General features: G+C 53.6%; 2 protein-coding genes across 5 annotated transcripts; one reads left to right on the forward strand and one right to left on the reverse strand.

Moving 5' to 3' along the window:
• Positions 1-228: 228 nt before the first annotated feature.
• Positions 229-8,740, reverse strand: HECTD3 (HECT domain E3 ubiquitin protein ligase 3). 2 transcript variants are annotated; one of them, XM_059135339.1, is made up of 21 exons: positions 8,264-8,740; positions 7,921-8,081; positions 7,576-7,668; positions 7,361-7,496; positions 7,009-7,124; positions 6,809-6,922; positions 6,579-6,661; positions 6,003-6,168; positions 5,699-5,780; positions 4,862-5,044; positions 4,664-4,716; positions 4,432-4,496; positions 4,169-4,272; positions 3,786-3,905; positions 3,585-3,674; positions 2,393-2,599; positions 1,988-2,117; positions 1,824-1,898; positions 1,622-1,729; positions 1,440-1,511; positions 229-1,261 (listed from the first exon to the last, which is right to left on the reverse strand). In XM_059135339.1, the coding sequence occupies exons 1-21, from the start codon at positions 8,630-8,632 to the stop codon at positions 1,194-1,196; spliced, it is 2,595 nt and encodes an 864-aa protein (XP_058991322.1). In that variant the 5' UTR covers positions 8,633-8,740; the 3' UTR covers positions 229-1,193. The 2 variants fall into 2 exon arrangements, with proteins under 2 accessions (XP_058991322.1, XP_058991323.1); XM_059135340.1 differs by having other exon boundaries at positions 1,622-1,703; positions 8,264-8,739.
• Positions 8,741-10,625: 1,885 nt separating this feature from the next.
• Positions 10,626-14,272, forward strand: UROD (uroporphyrinogen decarboxylase). Of its 3 annotated transcripts, XM_059135342.1 has the most exons (11): positions 10,626-10,742; positions 10,949-11,046; positions 11,659-11,771; positions 11,892-11,971; positions 12,048-12,110; positions 12,324-12,521; positions 12,648-12,809; positions 13,195-13,332; positions 13,482-13,582; positions 13,664-13,730; positions 14,028-14,272. In XM_059135342.1, exons 2-11 carry the CDS (start codon positions 11,027-11,029, stop codon positions 14,187-14,189), a joined length of 1,104 nt encoding a protein of 367 aa, XP_058991325.1. In that variant the 5' UTR covers positions 10,626-10,742; positions 10,949-11,026; the 3' UTR covers positions 14,190-14,272. The 3 variants fall into 3 exon arrangements, with proteins under 3 accessions (XP_058991325.1, XP_058991326.1, XP_058991327.1); XM_059135343.1 differs by lacking the exon at positions 10,626-10,742 and having other exon boundaries at positions 10,930-11,046; XM_059135344.1 differs by lacking the exons at positions 10,626-10,742; positions 11,892-11,971 and having other exon boundaries at positions 10,930-11,046.
• Positions 14,273-14,416: the final 144 nt, after the last annotated feature.

The raw sequence follows: 14,416 nt of genomic DNA on the forward strand, positions 1-14,416 counted from the left end.
ACACCCATCCCAGAAGATGCCGGGCCAGGATCTATGCAGCCCACCCCCGCTCCTGCCCATAGTAGCACCATTGTAGTTCCCTGCTCAGCTTCAGATATAATGCTTGTCAATTTGTAGACCCACCACTCCCATGTGACACACAATCTCCCTGCCTTCCAGCCCAGGTCCCTGAAGTCTTAGAAGAACCTTCCCTCCAACCCTCAGTAGCCCAATAAACACATTCTGAAGGAATGAATACATCCATTTATTTAACTTTCCCGTGTGCAAGACCTTCTTTGATGGAGTGTCATGGAGGCCCTTGAGGGAGGACTGGGGCAGGGACTTGCGGTTAAGACTTAAGGGCAGGTTTAAAGTCTAGGCTTTGAGTTGGGTGAAAGGGAGCTATTGCAGATTTCAGAGAGGACATAACTGGCCTTAATCTTGCACCATCTTGGGGCTAACACAGCAGATGGGAAATCAAGTGATGCATAAGTATTGGAAATGGTGTGATGGTGGGGGTAGTAAAGATGTAATGTGGAGTAGATAGAGGCTCTGAGCCAGGGAAGGTGGTAGAACCTTCAGTTAAGATTGCGTTGAAGGGCAGAGCTCACACTTTGGGTACAGAGGGAGAGGAGGAAAACACAGCTGCTGCTTCTTTCTTGGGTCAGGTGTCCAAAAAGGAGGGCCATTACTCTCTATCTACCTGATGCCTTGTCTGGGGAGGAGCCTCCACTCTCCCCAGAGGTTTTAGCTTTGGGTCCCGGCTGAAGCCAGAGAAAAATAAGGAGAAAAAAGGAGAAAAAGGCCAAAACAAAACCCAAAAAAACCCCAACAACCATAAAAACCCTGAAGTAAAGTCCATGGTGTGGGGAGCTTGAAGGCCCCCTTCAAGTAGCTCAGGCCTGGCAGCTTGTGCTGGGCTTGCGGGAAGACTCCCTCCCACAGAGGCGAACTAACTCGGGAAGCAAGCCCGAGCTCGCGGAGGGCTTGTGGGTGTGAGGGGCTGGGCCACCAGGGTCAATCAACCGCCCCCACTGCAACCAGACACAGGGGCGTGCTGTCTTTCCGAGCTTGTGGGCTCAGGTCAGGAGCATAGACGCCAACCTGGCCAGGGGCTGCGTCTTCACCCCACGCGCCGCCTGGTGGGACCCGCGCAGGCGCAGTCCTGCTGGCCCGAGGCTGCCCCCTGGCGCCGCCTCACTCTTCCCAAGGGCTCATGTCGGTGTCAATAGCCACGCAGTTGTACGCGGCATAGCGGAGCTTCTCCTCGCACACCTTGGCACTGAGGGAGAGAGGAACGCGGTTGGCGCCAGGGGCACCGCAAGGGCCAGTGCAGGGGGGCCTATGGGCGCCGGGGCCCCAGTTAGTGCTCTTCATGATTGGCCATCCTCCTCCATCCTAGGGTGACGCCCCTACCCTGCTCCCCACTCTGTAGGCTCCCCCGCGGCCAGCAGACCCACCTGGCATAGTGTGGTAGGAAGAGGGTGCTGGAACACGTGGAAGATTCCGGCAGCGCGTCTGTGGTTTCGTAGCTGTGGGTGCGGACGGGCCACAGATTAGGAAGAACTGTAGGGACACAGGGTAGGGACACAGCCCCAGTACCTTCGGAAAGCAAGCCCCGACCCGCTCCAGCCACACTCACCCCAGTTTGTCCGGGTAGATGTAGATCCGCGCAGGCAGCCGGCTGCGGCCAGTGACAAAGCGCAGGAAGCGGCTCCGATCCTCTGCATGGAGAAGGTCAGCATCCGCACTGATGGCGGGGAAGGCTCTACAACTCCTCCCCTGCCTCGGTATCCCACAGGTGGAATCCGAACCCAGGCACCACGCTCTCCTTTGCCACTCACCGTTGGTGAAATTGTTCAGCGCTTCCCAGAAGTACTGCACCCGAGTGTCAGATGGCTCGAAGTCCTCAAACCGGGCTGGGGACCAGGTCGGAAATCGAGCTTAGGTCCCAACCTGCCTCGTCCGTAAGGCCCCCGCCCCCACACTGCTGGACCCCCATACTCACTGAGCTTGCGCAGAGCATCCACGGTGACCTCTGGGTCCCCGCACACTTTCTTCTCCAGTTCCTGCCAGGTCAGCAAGTCCAGCACGGCCTGCGGCACCACCTTCAGCAGCCCTGCCTGCATGGCTGCCACCTGGGGAAGGAGGGAGAGGCCTGGCTAGGGAAGAGGGTCCAACTCCCAAGTCAGTGTGTGGTGGGGTACTTGGCCTCCACTCACAGAGATCGTGGGGGCATGATCTCTGTTCAGCATTGGGGGCCATCTCTGAACCCCACTGATAAGCAGGAACATGGGGCAGGGGAATGGTGGGGCCCAGAGTTCTTGCGACTGGGTACTGGGGGCCTATCAGGCTAGGCTCTGCCTGTTAGGAGCTGCACAAAGCTCTTGTTCTGCTGGCCTCTGGGTGGTACCTGCTCCTTGCTCTCTTCTAGCCGGGTCTTCTGCACCAGCTGGATGAAGCGGGAACGGTCCTCATATCCCACCACGATGCCTGCACCCCCGGGGATCAACTCTACTACTTGCTGGTCACTCAAAACGGTGGTGAATGTTAGCTCCTTTCCAAATTTGAACTCAAATGTCTCTTTGTCCATTCCTTCCATCACTTCTAAGAGCTTCACCTGGCAGTTGGAGAGAGGGAACGAGGTCGGCCTTTCATTGTGGAGACAGTCCTTGTTTTCTCTCAAGATGCTCACAGGGAAACAGGAGAGGCAGCTAGACAAGGAAGTCCCCATGCAGCCAATGAGGGCAGTGAGGGGGGTTGGAACAAGGACTATGAAAGCATCAAGACAACACCTTGCCAGTCTTGGCTGCCAGAGAAGGTGTCCTGGAAGAAATGGCATCTAAGCTGAGACCTAAATGATGGTTGGGAATTTGCCTGGCCACAAGGAAGTCAGGAAAGAGAACAACATGAAAAAAGGTAGAAAGAGCAAAAGGCCTGTGGAAACTGTTTGGCTGGAGCCAAGTGGCCAGAGACACAGAGGTCACATAAGGCTTGTCAGGTTCTGCATTTTACCCTAAGCCTGGGGCAGAGCCACTGAAGGGTTTAAACAAGGGGAAGGAAATGAATTACTCTGGCTGCAAGAATCAGATGGGTTAAGAATGGAGACAGGAACGCTAGGTTTGCAGTCAGTGGTTGTGTCACAAGGGAAGGTGGCCTGAAGCAGGAGGATAGTAGTGAGATGGAAGAAGTGGACAGATGCCAGAGGGAGATGTGATAGAAAGTAGGAGGTAAGGGAGGAGAAGTAGCGGGTGGCACTGAGGGCCCTGGCATGGAAAAGGGGTGGATAGTGGTGCTATTTGGAGACAGGAGCCCTGGAGGGCAGAAGAGCGGGGAGGTGAGGAGGACTGGGCTGAGGCGGAAGTGCCATCTTGGGGCAGATGTCCAGCAGGCAGGTGCACATAAGGGTCCAAGCTTAGGAAAGAAGCTGGAGTTGGAGATAAGGATTTGGGGGCCGCCAGAATAAAGACAGTGGTTGAAGCCATGGGAATAGAAGGAATCAGTAAAGGAGCATGTGTGAGAGTAGAGAAGGTTCAGGACACCCTTGGGGAACAGCGACATTTAGGGGCTGTGCAGAGGAAACACTGAGTCCAGGCCCTACTTACCAGCACGGAGTCCACAGCTGGGAAATCCTTGCTCCAGCTCACCTCCTCCCCAGACAGCTGCTTCCACACAAAACCGGGCAGAGCCAGGACCTATGGGACAAATACCATCGTATCCTCATCTTGGGCTGCCCAGGTTTAGCTAGCCCTTCTTCCTTCTAGGGGCCGGGCTGATCCAATGGAGGCACAGATTTGGCTACTCACCAGGAACTCCTTACCCCGCAGGGCAGCCCCCATCAGCTGTCCGATCCACTCGTATTTGGCAAAGTCTCGGCAGGAGGGGTTGGGCACGTACATGTCCCGGGCCTCCCCAGTGCCATTGCCCTGCTCCCAAGACAAGAGCTATTAGCATGGCATGGAATGGACCCTACTTTATTGCCCCAGATGCTCCAAAGACTTGCCTGCACACCTTCCACCGGAAGCCCTGAGTGGTCCCTCTGATTGTACAATGGCTACTCCTTCCCTGTATGTCCAGAGGCCGCCCTAGGCAACCTGGTCCCTCCTCTGCCCCCTCTCTAGTTCAGAACCTGGGAGGTTTGAAGAGATGAACAGCAAAAACAACTGGAGAAGTAGGGATAGGAGATTACCTGGTTGGCTGTGCGCACAAAGAAGGGCAGAGGCACAGGGGTGTCTGCTGAGCTAGGGCACAACTCTTCTGACATGTCTGCCAGGCTATCCCGAAAACCACCCCCTGAAATGACACACAGATGCTCTCAGCTGGAGCATTCAAGAGCTCCAGCCCCCATAAAGAGGTAATAAACTGGTCCTCTATCCTGATTAGCTGTGACCCCAGAAGCCTCTACCACTCTACATAGGGCAGGATCATCATTATCCTTCCCCAGGGCCTCACCTTGGTCAATGATACCTTCTGCAATGAATTTACACTCCCACCACTGGTCATAGCGCATGGGCCACCTGTAAGAAGGGGTGGATCTTTGTTTCCATACTGGGTCGGGGCTCAGGATATTTCACCAGTGAGGGACAGGGGCCACAGAAGTAATGAGAAGGGGTTTTAGAGGCAGTGTGCGGAGATGTATAGTTTATGTGTGCCCAGTCCAAGTCCCTCAACCCTCATGCCATACCTGTAGTCCAAGGGCTTTTCGTACTTGTCAGAGGGCTTAAGGCCTTCATAAACCTGGGGGCAGGGAAAGGGAAGGGAGCTGTAGGAAAGTCTCTGTCAAGATCTTGTCCTACTCTGGCCCAAAGGCCTTACTTAGGCCCAGCCCCCACCCCAGACCCTTTACTGACCCTCCCTTAGATCGACCCCATGTGGTCCAGACCTGGGTGAAGACCGCATTCTTGCAGGCAGGGTCCCTTAAGGGGCAGGCACGGTGCTCCATGGCGAGGCGCCGGTTGATGTATAGGCGTGGCATAAAGCTGGGCTTGCTGCTTTCTGAGTCCCGCAGGCACTGGGCCACCAGGCCTGGCCTCTGGCGTGACAGCAGCAGGAATTGCTTCACTTGCTGATGAGGAGATGTGGCCAGAGCAAGACTGGCAGGCAGTCAGTGTCTGTCCAGGCTCTGGAACCTTCCTCCATGCCTGGACCTGATTCCTAACTCTAGTCCATGCCTAGTCCATCCCCAACACCCTCTCCTTCCTTGTTTTCAGTCCCTCCTTAGTCCAGCCACCCGGGGGAGCTTTTTAAATGCCCCCCCAATCAAACCTGGTCATCACCTACTTAAAACCCTTCCAATGGCTCCAGGGACCTAGGACATAGTCCCTCCTTCACAGCCTGGCCCAAACTGCCCTCTGCGATCAGGGCCTCCTATTTGCCTACACAGCCTCATCCCCAAGTTATTCACATATCTACCTGGGGCGCTTCTCTCGTCATCTTTGGCAGCTAATAACTCCCAGTGTTCACCTTCCATGCAGCTTCCCTGTCTATGCTGTTACTTCTCCTCCCCCAGTTCTTGTACATTTCACACACTGTCTGGGAGAACGGCATCCCAAACACTACATTTTAATGATCTGTGTCTGGCTTTCTTCCTACAATCCTAGAGCCCAACAAAGGTCCAGGCCTAGAGTAGCTTTTAAGAACCCTGTAGAAGAGAGAGCACTTGCATGAGCAGAAGGGAGGAGCCCACTGCTGACACCACTACTAGGCGGGCCAGGCTTACCTTAATCTCACTGAAGGTGCCCAGCGTGTGGTCCCAGGCAGGTACCAGGTGGTGCAGGACACTGTCCAGGATCTTTATGAATCTGGGGTGAGTGGGTAAATAAAGATGGTGCAACTAAAGAGGATGGCATGGATTTAAGACTCCCTCACTCCCCAACACACAAGGACAGGAGAAGGTGGGGCCCAGGGGCTGCTCAAAGTGGAAGAGCTTACAGTATAGGGCCTGGGGAACCTCCTTCCTACTGACGAATGAGGCTCAGGACTAGGGGAAAGGAAGGGCTGGGCAGGCACAGGACCACAGCCACCTCTGCAGGAGAACAGCTCTGCGGTACAGAATTTCAGGGTCCGTGCCTTCCAGACGTGGGTATCGCACCAGACTGGTTGGCTGGAACAGGTCTGCATTCAGCCCTAGTTCCCGCTGTCTAGACGACTTGATCTTGATCCCTCGAAGACGCACATCAATCCCATCATCTGGGGGAAGAAGTTATTTAGGGCACCTGCTGCCTCCTCGGCCCTTAGACCTGAGAGTGGCCCCTGAATGCTCAGGCTTTCAGAAACTTGGAGCCTTTGAGACGCCTTTCTACTTATCTGACTTTGATTATTATATTCTTTGTGGGTTTCTCCATCCCTCACTATATTGCAAGGCCTGAGGATCCCAACTCAGTTCCTCTTCCAGGTAAGCCCAACCACCTGGCAGCTTTAAGGCAGGCCTACACCTGGCGCCTCCCACATGGCTCAGACCCAAAGCTTCACCTCCCAGAGAGAGTTCAGCTATTCCCCCCATCCCAACTCCAAGCCCATTGCTTCTCCACACTTGCTGCCAACTAGCCACTGTCTATACACTGGGGCTCCCTTTCCCTCCTTAGAGCCTGAAGCCCCACCTCGGCACTCGACGATGCGGATCTCGATGACTGGGAGGTGAACGGTCATGTCCTCCAGGACACACACATCCCCGATCAGGGTCCTGACGAGATGGATGAGAGGCACTCTGAGTACCCCTTGCCTTCAGGGATTGCTGGGCTCTCACTTGACTTTCTGCTTCCAAATGGGGCCAGGCCCCATTGCTAGGATCATGCCCCATTCTCCCTCCCAGACCAGCCTGTTCACTCACTCGTCAATGCTCACGTCACTCAGCTTCTTCAGGTTGTCCCCTTCGCCCCCATAGATCACTACTCGCTTAGGCATAAAGTTGTCATCTGTGGTATCCACTGTGAGCAGTAGCTTCCTGAGTGGTCAGAGGATGCACATGGGTGTCTGTACACTTACAGGCATGGGGCCCGCCCACTCTGTCCTACCTCAGAGCCCACTCACTTGACAATGGTGCCCTTTTTCATGGTAAGCCGTACCCAGTGCTGGCACTGGGACCCATCGCTCTCCCAGTAGGTGTCTGCATTGCTGTCTGTCAGGCAGGACACATTGAACTCTTCCTGGGGAGGGGCAGAGAAGTGGAGACAGTGTTTACCCCACTCCCTGAACATGGAGGCTTAAAAGCACAGCTGGTATGGGTAGAAGTGTCTAGGCATTCCCACAAGACTTCCAAAATGGGGTGCTGGAATGAGTCTGGCCTGTGGGAATTCAGGTTTGGCCCTGGCCTAAAGGTGAGGGTTCTGGATCTAGCAAGAAATGACCTCTTGCTTGGGGTGGGAGGAGTCCCAGAACCCACCGTGTAGGAGGAAACGTCTATGCTCTCCACATACTGCTTCACGCTACCCAGGTTCTCATCCTCCTTGCCCAGGTGGTCGTACAAGAAGTGGATCAGGTCCTCGTCGCACTCGTAGGTCCACGTCGGGGGCACATAGCTAAGCAACCCCAAGTCCCTAATTAGGCCAGGCCCAGACCTGGAGATTCTTCCTCCCTATCCCACCCCAGCTCACTCACAGTAATCTCTGTACAGCTTCCGTATATGCCTCCGCTGGCTGGGGCTTTGATCCAAGGCGATGAGAGTATGCCAGGTCCACCACCTGTTCCCATCTGTGGGCACGGAGTGGGGGACGGGGAGACATCAGTGGGCAGCGGGGTAACCCCAGGGAGCTTTCTCCGGAGCTCCATCTCACCATACTGGGCTTCCAGAAGCTCCACCCCATTTCCACTCAGGTCCCGCCCCTTCCTGCCTTTAACCCTGCCTTCACTCCCTATCCCACCTCCCCGCCTGTGTCAGCTTAGTTCCCAACCCTTCCGGGCCGAGCAATCCCGCAGCAAGCCCCGCCCTTTCAAGTGCAGGACCTGAGCACGGGTCGGTAGTCCACGCCGAAAAGCTGCTGCTGCCGTTGGAGGTGGTCTGGAGTGTCGATAGGTACGAGGCGGGCCCCGCCCTCCGCCGGTCGGCACACCAGCAGCCAGCCTTCGTTCAGCCCGCAGTCACCCAGGTGTTCTGCCAGCTGCTCCTGCCGGGACGCGCAAGACGGGGACAGCCGTCTGGGAACTGCCCAGCGCCCTGCCCAGCCCAGCCCAAGGCAAAGGACACGGAACGCAGTGCTCCCTCAAGGTGGGGGATGGGAAGGGAACGGCCTGGAGCTGCCCTGGCGCCAGGGGTCTTCTGCGGGGCCCAGGGCAGGCCAGGGAGTACCTTGGTCAGCTTCACCCAGAGCCCCTGGCCGTTGCACAGTTCCTCGCCGGTAGTTCGCACGCAGGCGCCGCGCCGGAGCTCAATGCTGTCTCGGGCCGCACGGAGGGGCCCGGAGCCGGTACCAGGGGCGGAGCCCGCCGCTCCCACACGCAGCCCCAGGCCCTCCGCCTCCCACACGGGCAGCAACACGCGCGACGGACCCGCTGGGTCCTTGTAAAGCTTGTAGAGCACCTCGCGTGGCACGAAGGCCAGCGCCGCCGGCAGCGGCCGTCCAGCGCGGAGGCTCTGCGCTGCCTCTGCCAGGAAGCGCACGCGGCCCAGCAACTGCCGCGGGGACTCTAGAGCCGCGCCCGGTCCTGGGCCTGCCATGGTTAAGTGGCAAAGGAGAGCCCAGGAGCGGCGGTTCGGCTCCCGGAGCCGCAGCCGCGAAAGCTGACCAAGCTTCCCACCACGCTCGGCCCCGCCTTCGGCCAGCCTTCGCCGTAAGTTCTGGACTAAGGGCACCCAGAGCGCCTGCCGTATTTCCCTGTGTACTCAGATACTTATACTTACTACAAACCAATGTACCTCGTGCTGAGCCAACCAGACCCAAGTTCAGTTGTCTTTACCTGATCCATCTCTCCCTGTCTGTCCTCTTTGCTTCCACCATTTTATACCCTCATTGAACCGCTATCCTATCTAGGCTGGATCATGGGAACAGACATTTTTCTGGTTCTCTGGCCCGTTTTTGCATTCCCACCCTGACGAGTCACACACAACCAGAAGACTCTAAAAATCTAACAGACATCCTCTTAGCTCCTCATCCTAGGGGCAGTATTGCTAAAATATTTGGGAGAATAATCCCCTCCTTAGCCCTGCCACTGATAGGAGCCTTGAGTTGTTCAGCGCTCATCCTGGTTGTTACTCCTAATCCTAGGACACTGGTGATCATTATCCAGTTTCTCCCAGTAATTCTGAACCAGATGAGAGGAAAGGTCCAATGCGGGAAGATAGGTCCAAGGTGGGTAGATAGGATGGAGGCAAAAAAAAAAAAAAAAAAAAAAAAAAGGAGCTGTTGGTGAAGTATAAGGAAACTTTGTCTCCCACCCTCCCTGGCAAACAGTTTTTTAAAAAGTTTTTTTGAGATATAATTCATATTCCATATAAGTCACCCATTTAAAATGTATGATGGTTTTTTATATTTTTTTAAAATAGTAAAATAAGTGTAAATTTGCTGAGTTAACCACTTTACGAGTACAATTACCTATTTCCAAAACTTTTTCATCATTCCAAACAGCAGGGCTTTCTCTTTAAGCAATAACTCCTCATGGCCTACTCGATAAACTCTAATCTACTTTCTGTCTCTATGAATTAGCCTATTCTAGATATTTCATAAATGGAACCATATAATATTTTCCTTTTGGGTCTGTCTTATTTCACTTAGAATAATATTGCAACAATATCATAGCATGAATAGAACTTAATTTCTTTTTATGGGTCGACTAATACTGTGTTTTATGTATACACTACATATCGTTTATCCATTCATCCGTTGATGGACATTTGGATGGAAACTTTGTTTTGATTTAGTTTTCAAATAGTCAAAGTTATCAAGAAAGAAATCATTTTTGATCCCGTGTAATTCTGACGATTTTCCTTTTATTTTCTCCTTAGAAAGCTGGGAACATAGTGCCCCTCTTCCCTTTTCTCCAAGCTGTTTGTATGCTACGGTGCTACTACAGAATAAAGTGGATAAGTGAATCTCATAAGGGCATGCATGACCTGGACTCTGAAGACACCTCTAGCCTCTTTAATTCCAGCAGATGGGTCTTCTGGTTCCCACAATAGCCATTTGTTCTTTTGCCTCTTCTTTTTGCACCTGCTGTTCCCTCTATTTGGAACACCCCTACTGCTTTCCCTGGTTCCAGGAAGAGCCCTTGCTAGCTACTTCTAGTTTTTTCCTCTTGAAACATTTACTATTATGATCGCTGATCCACCAGTCTGTAGCTCCTTAAAGGAAAGGGCTGTCTTGGTGACCACTGTTAACTTCTGCATCTACTATATATAGTGCCCGCCTCTTAGTAGGTAATATAAATATATATTTTAAAAAGACTTATTCTAAGGAGAGTGAGAGAGAGATACCGGACTGTGCCTGCGCACACTTGAGTTCCGGGTAGCGGCAGAGGTAGAGAATCCCAAGCCGACTCCCAGAGGAGTGTGGGGTCCCACTGAGGACTCAGTCTCAGGACCCATGATATCATGACCTGAGCCGAAATCCCAAGCCGCACACTTAACCAACTGAGCCACCCAGGTGCCCCGGTAACGTAAATATTTAATTATTTCATTTCCCTGTAGAGCTTGGTTCTTTAATCCACTGTGTGCCTGCCTGGTCGCCAGGCCTAAGATTGTTAGAATCATGGAGCATGGGAGTAAAAGTGAGTCTCGGCTGAAACTCTCGGATTTCCAGGCCATCAGAGGAGAGGAGATTCCTGATGCCACGGTAAGGTGTAGTTATTTGCGGAGTTCTTGGCGGTGGGGAGGGTAGGAGAAGCGTGGGGGCGTTTGTTGCTGCGACGCTACAGCGGATTTTACGGTGGAGAAAGGTTGTCGGGGGGTCCTACCGGCAGCACCCAGGGCAGCCCCGGAGCTAATGCCAGTGTCTGATCATGTGACTTTCAACATGGCGCCGACCCTGGCTCCCTCCAGGAAGGGGTGGAGCCTGATCTCACAGACTCTGGTTGACGTTACGGTGGAGACTCTGCTCGCAGTTACCCAAGGCTTATCATGGAGGCGAACGGGTCGGGGTGAGTTCTCTGCACCACTTGGTATGGCCGGCGTGGTTTCTGACCTGACTCTTCCAACTCAGGAATCTGTCCCTATACCCCTCTTTCCCGACCTTGGAGAGTTCCCAACCCGATTCCTGTCTCTGGAATCCCTAATCCTCTACACATGGATTCCTGAGACTCGTTTAGGGGATGCCTCCAGGATTTTCTAATCCTCAGTTAGGATCCGTATTTTGGGACCGTCTTCTCTGATTTCTCAGTGTACCCTAGCCTGGGATCCACCAGCTTCCGAACCAGCCAACTGGTAGCCCTGTTCCTGAGATTTTCTGGTCCAAAGACCCTGATCAGTTCCTACTGGGCTTTCATTACGCCCTTCCCCCAGTTTCTCCAGTGGCTTTGAACTTGGGGGAGTTGGGGCTGTGTGGAAGATAGAGGCCCCAGCGCGGGCCCTTCTAGTCTTGTGCACCATCTGATAGGCAAAGAAGAAATGGAATGGGCGGGGAGCCACAGCTTAGGAACTGGCTGGAGAAGGCAGATAGTGGTGTCAGAATGAATCCGCCTTAAGAACCCGGGCCTTTCCCAACTCTTGTCCAAGCTTACTGACACCTACCCCTTCCCCCTCCTGATCTCCAGATCCCAGGGTTTTCCAGAGCTGAAGAATGACACGTTCCTGCGAGCAGCCTGGGGAGAAGACACAGACTATACTCCCGTTTGGTGCATGCGGCAGGCAGGCCGCTATTTACCAGGTGAGGGTCGGGCCCAGGAATCCAAGTGAAACTCTGGAGAGTGAAAAGATTTTTGAGGGGCAGGGGAGGGATCCAGAGGTTCCTCAGAGTTGGGCCCAGCTTTCCCTATTCTGTCTGCAGAGTTTAGGGAAACTCGGGCTGCCCAGGACTTTTTCAGCACCTGTCGCTCCCCAGAGGCCTGCTGTGAACTGACTTTGCAGGTGAGGCCTCTATGAAAAAGGGAGGTATTTATGCCCTCAGTTTGCCTTCTAGTAACCTGTCTTCTATTCCCTACAGCCACTGCGTCGCTTCCCTCTGGATGCTGCCATCATCTTCTCTGACATCCTTGTTGTACCCCAGGTACCCATTCAAACCTGATGGGTAAGAAAGAGTAAAGGTAGCCAAGGCTCAAGATAAGCACTTATCTACACTGGACAGATGGAAAAACTGGGCTGAAAGAGATGGAGTTTGACCAAGTTTCATTTTCCTTTTCTTCCTTCTTGACATGGGCTGAACAGAGCCTTTTCTCCTAGAGTTATAGGTAGGAAATCCAGGTATTTTCTTCCTTGCCAGGCACTGGGCATGGAGGTGACTATGGTACCTGGCAAAGGGCCCAGCTTCCCAGAGCCATTAAGAGAAGAACGGGACCTAGAACGTCTCTGGGATCCAGCAACAGTGACCTCCGAACTGAGCTATGTGTTCCAGGCCATCACCCTTACCCGACAACAGCTGGCTGGGCGTGTGCCGCTGATTGGCTTTGCTGGTGCCCCGGTAATGTGGAACAAGGCAGGGACTTGGGCATGGGGAGATCATTCTGGTGGGTCTGGTGTAGACAAGGGAAGTAGGTATCAGTCTGGCTTCTACACCTACGACATTCTCTTTGTATCCTTTTTGCAGTGGACTCTGATGACATACATGATTGAGGGTGGCGGCTCAAGCACCATGGCTCAGGCCAAGCGTTGGCTTTACCAGAAACCACAGGCTAGTCACCAGCTGCTTCGCATCCTCACTGATGCTCTGGTCCCATATCTTGTGGGACAAGTGGCTGCTGGTGCCCAGGTGGGTCCTGAGGGAGAGGAATAGACTTGGGGTCTAGAAGAATGAGAAGCAGTATGGTTCCCTACACCTGAGAGGTTGTCGGGGGTCCTACCGGCAGCATAATGCCCAGCAGGAAAGAAGCTTGGCCTACGACGATCTGACTGGAGTACCTAGGTCCAAACTTGTCATTGACATTGGCAGTGCTAATATGCATTCAAAGACCAAAGCTCGCACTGGTATGTGGAGAAAGCAGAACTTTTTGAATGGAACTGGATTTATAGGCTTAGGCAGTATGAGGGTCTGAAGTTACTCGGGAGAAATTGAGACACGTCGTGTGTGTGGGGTGTGAGATACTTTGTGTGTTATGTATTTGTCTTTACCATCCCCTCCTCCCCTCCAACTGTAGGCACTGCAGCTCTTTGAGTCCCATGCAGGGCATCTTGGCCCACAGCTCTTCAGTAAGTTTGCACTGCCCTACATCCGTGATGTGGCCAAGCAGGTGAAGGCCAGGCTGCAGGAGGCAGGCCTGGCACCAGTGCCCATGGTAAGGATGGGGATGGAGTAAGTGAAGGTGGGCCTGGGGAATGGTCAGGGACTGAAGTGACCACTGGAGGGCAGCAGAGGCGCAGCCAAGATAAGTTAGTGGGCAAAGGCAGGCCTTTTGTTGCCTCAGAAATCTGTCCTTTCCCTCAGATCATCTTTGCTAAAGATGGACATTTTGCCCTGGAAGAGCTGGCCCATGCTGGCTACGAGGTGGTTGGGCTTGACTGGACAGTGGCCCCAAAGAAAGCCCGGTGAGTGACAGAGGATGAGGTGGAGAGGGAGCAGCTGCCACAAGAGCAGTCACCAGGACATGGTACTGACTTTGCTTTCAGGGAACGCGTGGGGAAGACGGTGACCTTGCAGGGCAACCTGGACCCCTGTGCTCTGTATGCATCTAAGGTAACCAGGGTCCCTACATGTGTGTGTATATACTCCCATGGCTGTGAACATGGTTGTATTACTGTGTGTGTCTTTATTGCATGTTTGTCCCACTGTTCGTTTCGTGTGAGCTCTAGGAAAGCAGGAATTTCTTTTTATAGTTGTCTGGCCCATACTAAGCATCCAGTAAACTGTTTTGAATTAATGACTGAATGAATAACATGGAGTAGAAGCATGCCTACGTGCTGTCATGGTTATGCATAGGGAGTACAGGGGAGTGCTGGCCCCCCTGTAGCCAGTGCCCTGTTGGTCCTCCAGGAGGAGATCGGACGGCTGGTGCAGCAGATGCTGGATGACTTTGGGCCGCAGCGCTACATTGCCAACCTGGGACATGGACTTTACCCTGACATGGACCCAGAACACGTGGGGGCCTTTGTGGATGCTGTGCATAGACACTCACGTCTTCTTCGACAGAACTGAGCACACACCTTTTCTCTCAGCTACCACTAACAAAGATGATTGATTGTTTCCAGGAGAATAAAAGTTCCAGAGGTGGAGTCTGACATACGGTTTCATCTGTGGAAGATCTTTGCTCTTATCTTCAGTTCCTTCTTAGCTTCTGCTTCTTCCCTGGGGCCCCTTTCTGCATCTTCTCCAAGTCTTAAGAGCTCAGATATCAGTGAATATGTACTGTAGGACCCAATGTC

This window comes from Mustela lutreola, chromosome 10 (assembly GCF_030435805.1).
Source record: "Mustela lutreola isolate mMusLut2 chromosome 10, mMusLut2.pri, whole genome shotgun sequence".
Taxonomy (NCBI): domain Eukaryota; kingdom Metazoa; phylum Chordata; class Mammalia; order Carnivora; family Mustelidae; genus Mustela; species Mustela lutreola.

Coding starts and splice junctions, on each gene's coding strand:
- UROD (XM_059135342.1), top strand. CDS start 11,027: ATGGAGGCGAACGGGTCGGG. Junction 12,810..13,194: donor AAGTGGCTGCTGGTGCCCAG/GTGGGTCCTGAG, acceptor CTCCAACTGTAG/GCACTGCAGCTCTTTGAGTC. Junction 13,583..13,663: donor GTGGCCCCAAAGAAAGCCCG/GTGAGTGACAGA, acceptor CTTTGCTTTCAG/GGAACGCGTGGGGAAGACGG.
- HECTD3 (XM_059135339.1), bottom strand. CDS start 8,632: ATGGCAGGCCCAGGACCGGGCGCGGCTCTAGAGTCCCCGCGGCAGTTG. Junction 7,497..7,575: donor GAAGCTGTACAGAGATTACT/GTGAGTGAGCTG, acceptor GGGGTTGCTTAG/CTATGTGCCCCCGACGTGGA. Junction 2,600..3,584: donor CAGCTGTGGACTCCGTGCTG/GTAAGTAGGGCC, acceptor TCCAACTGCCAG/GTGAAGCTCTTAGAAGTGAT.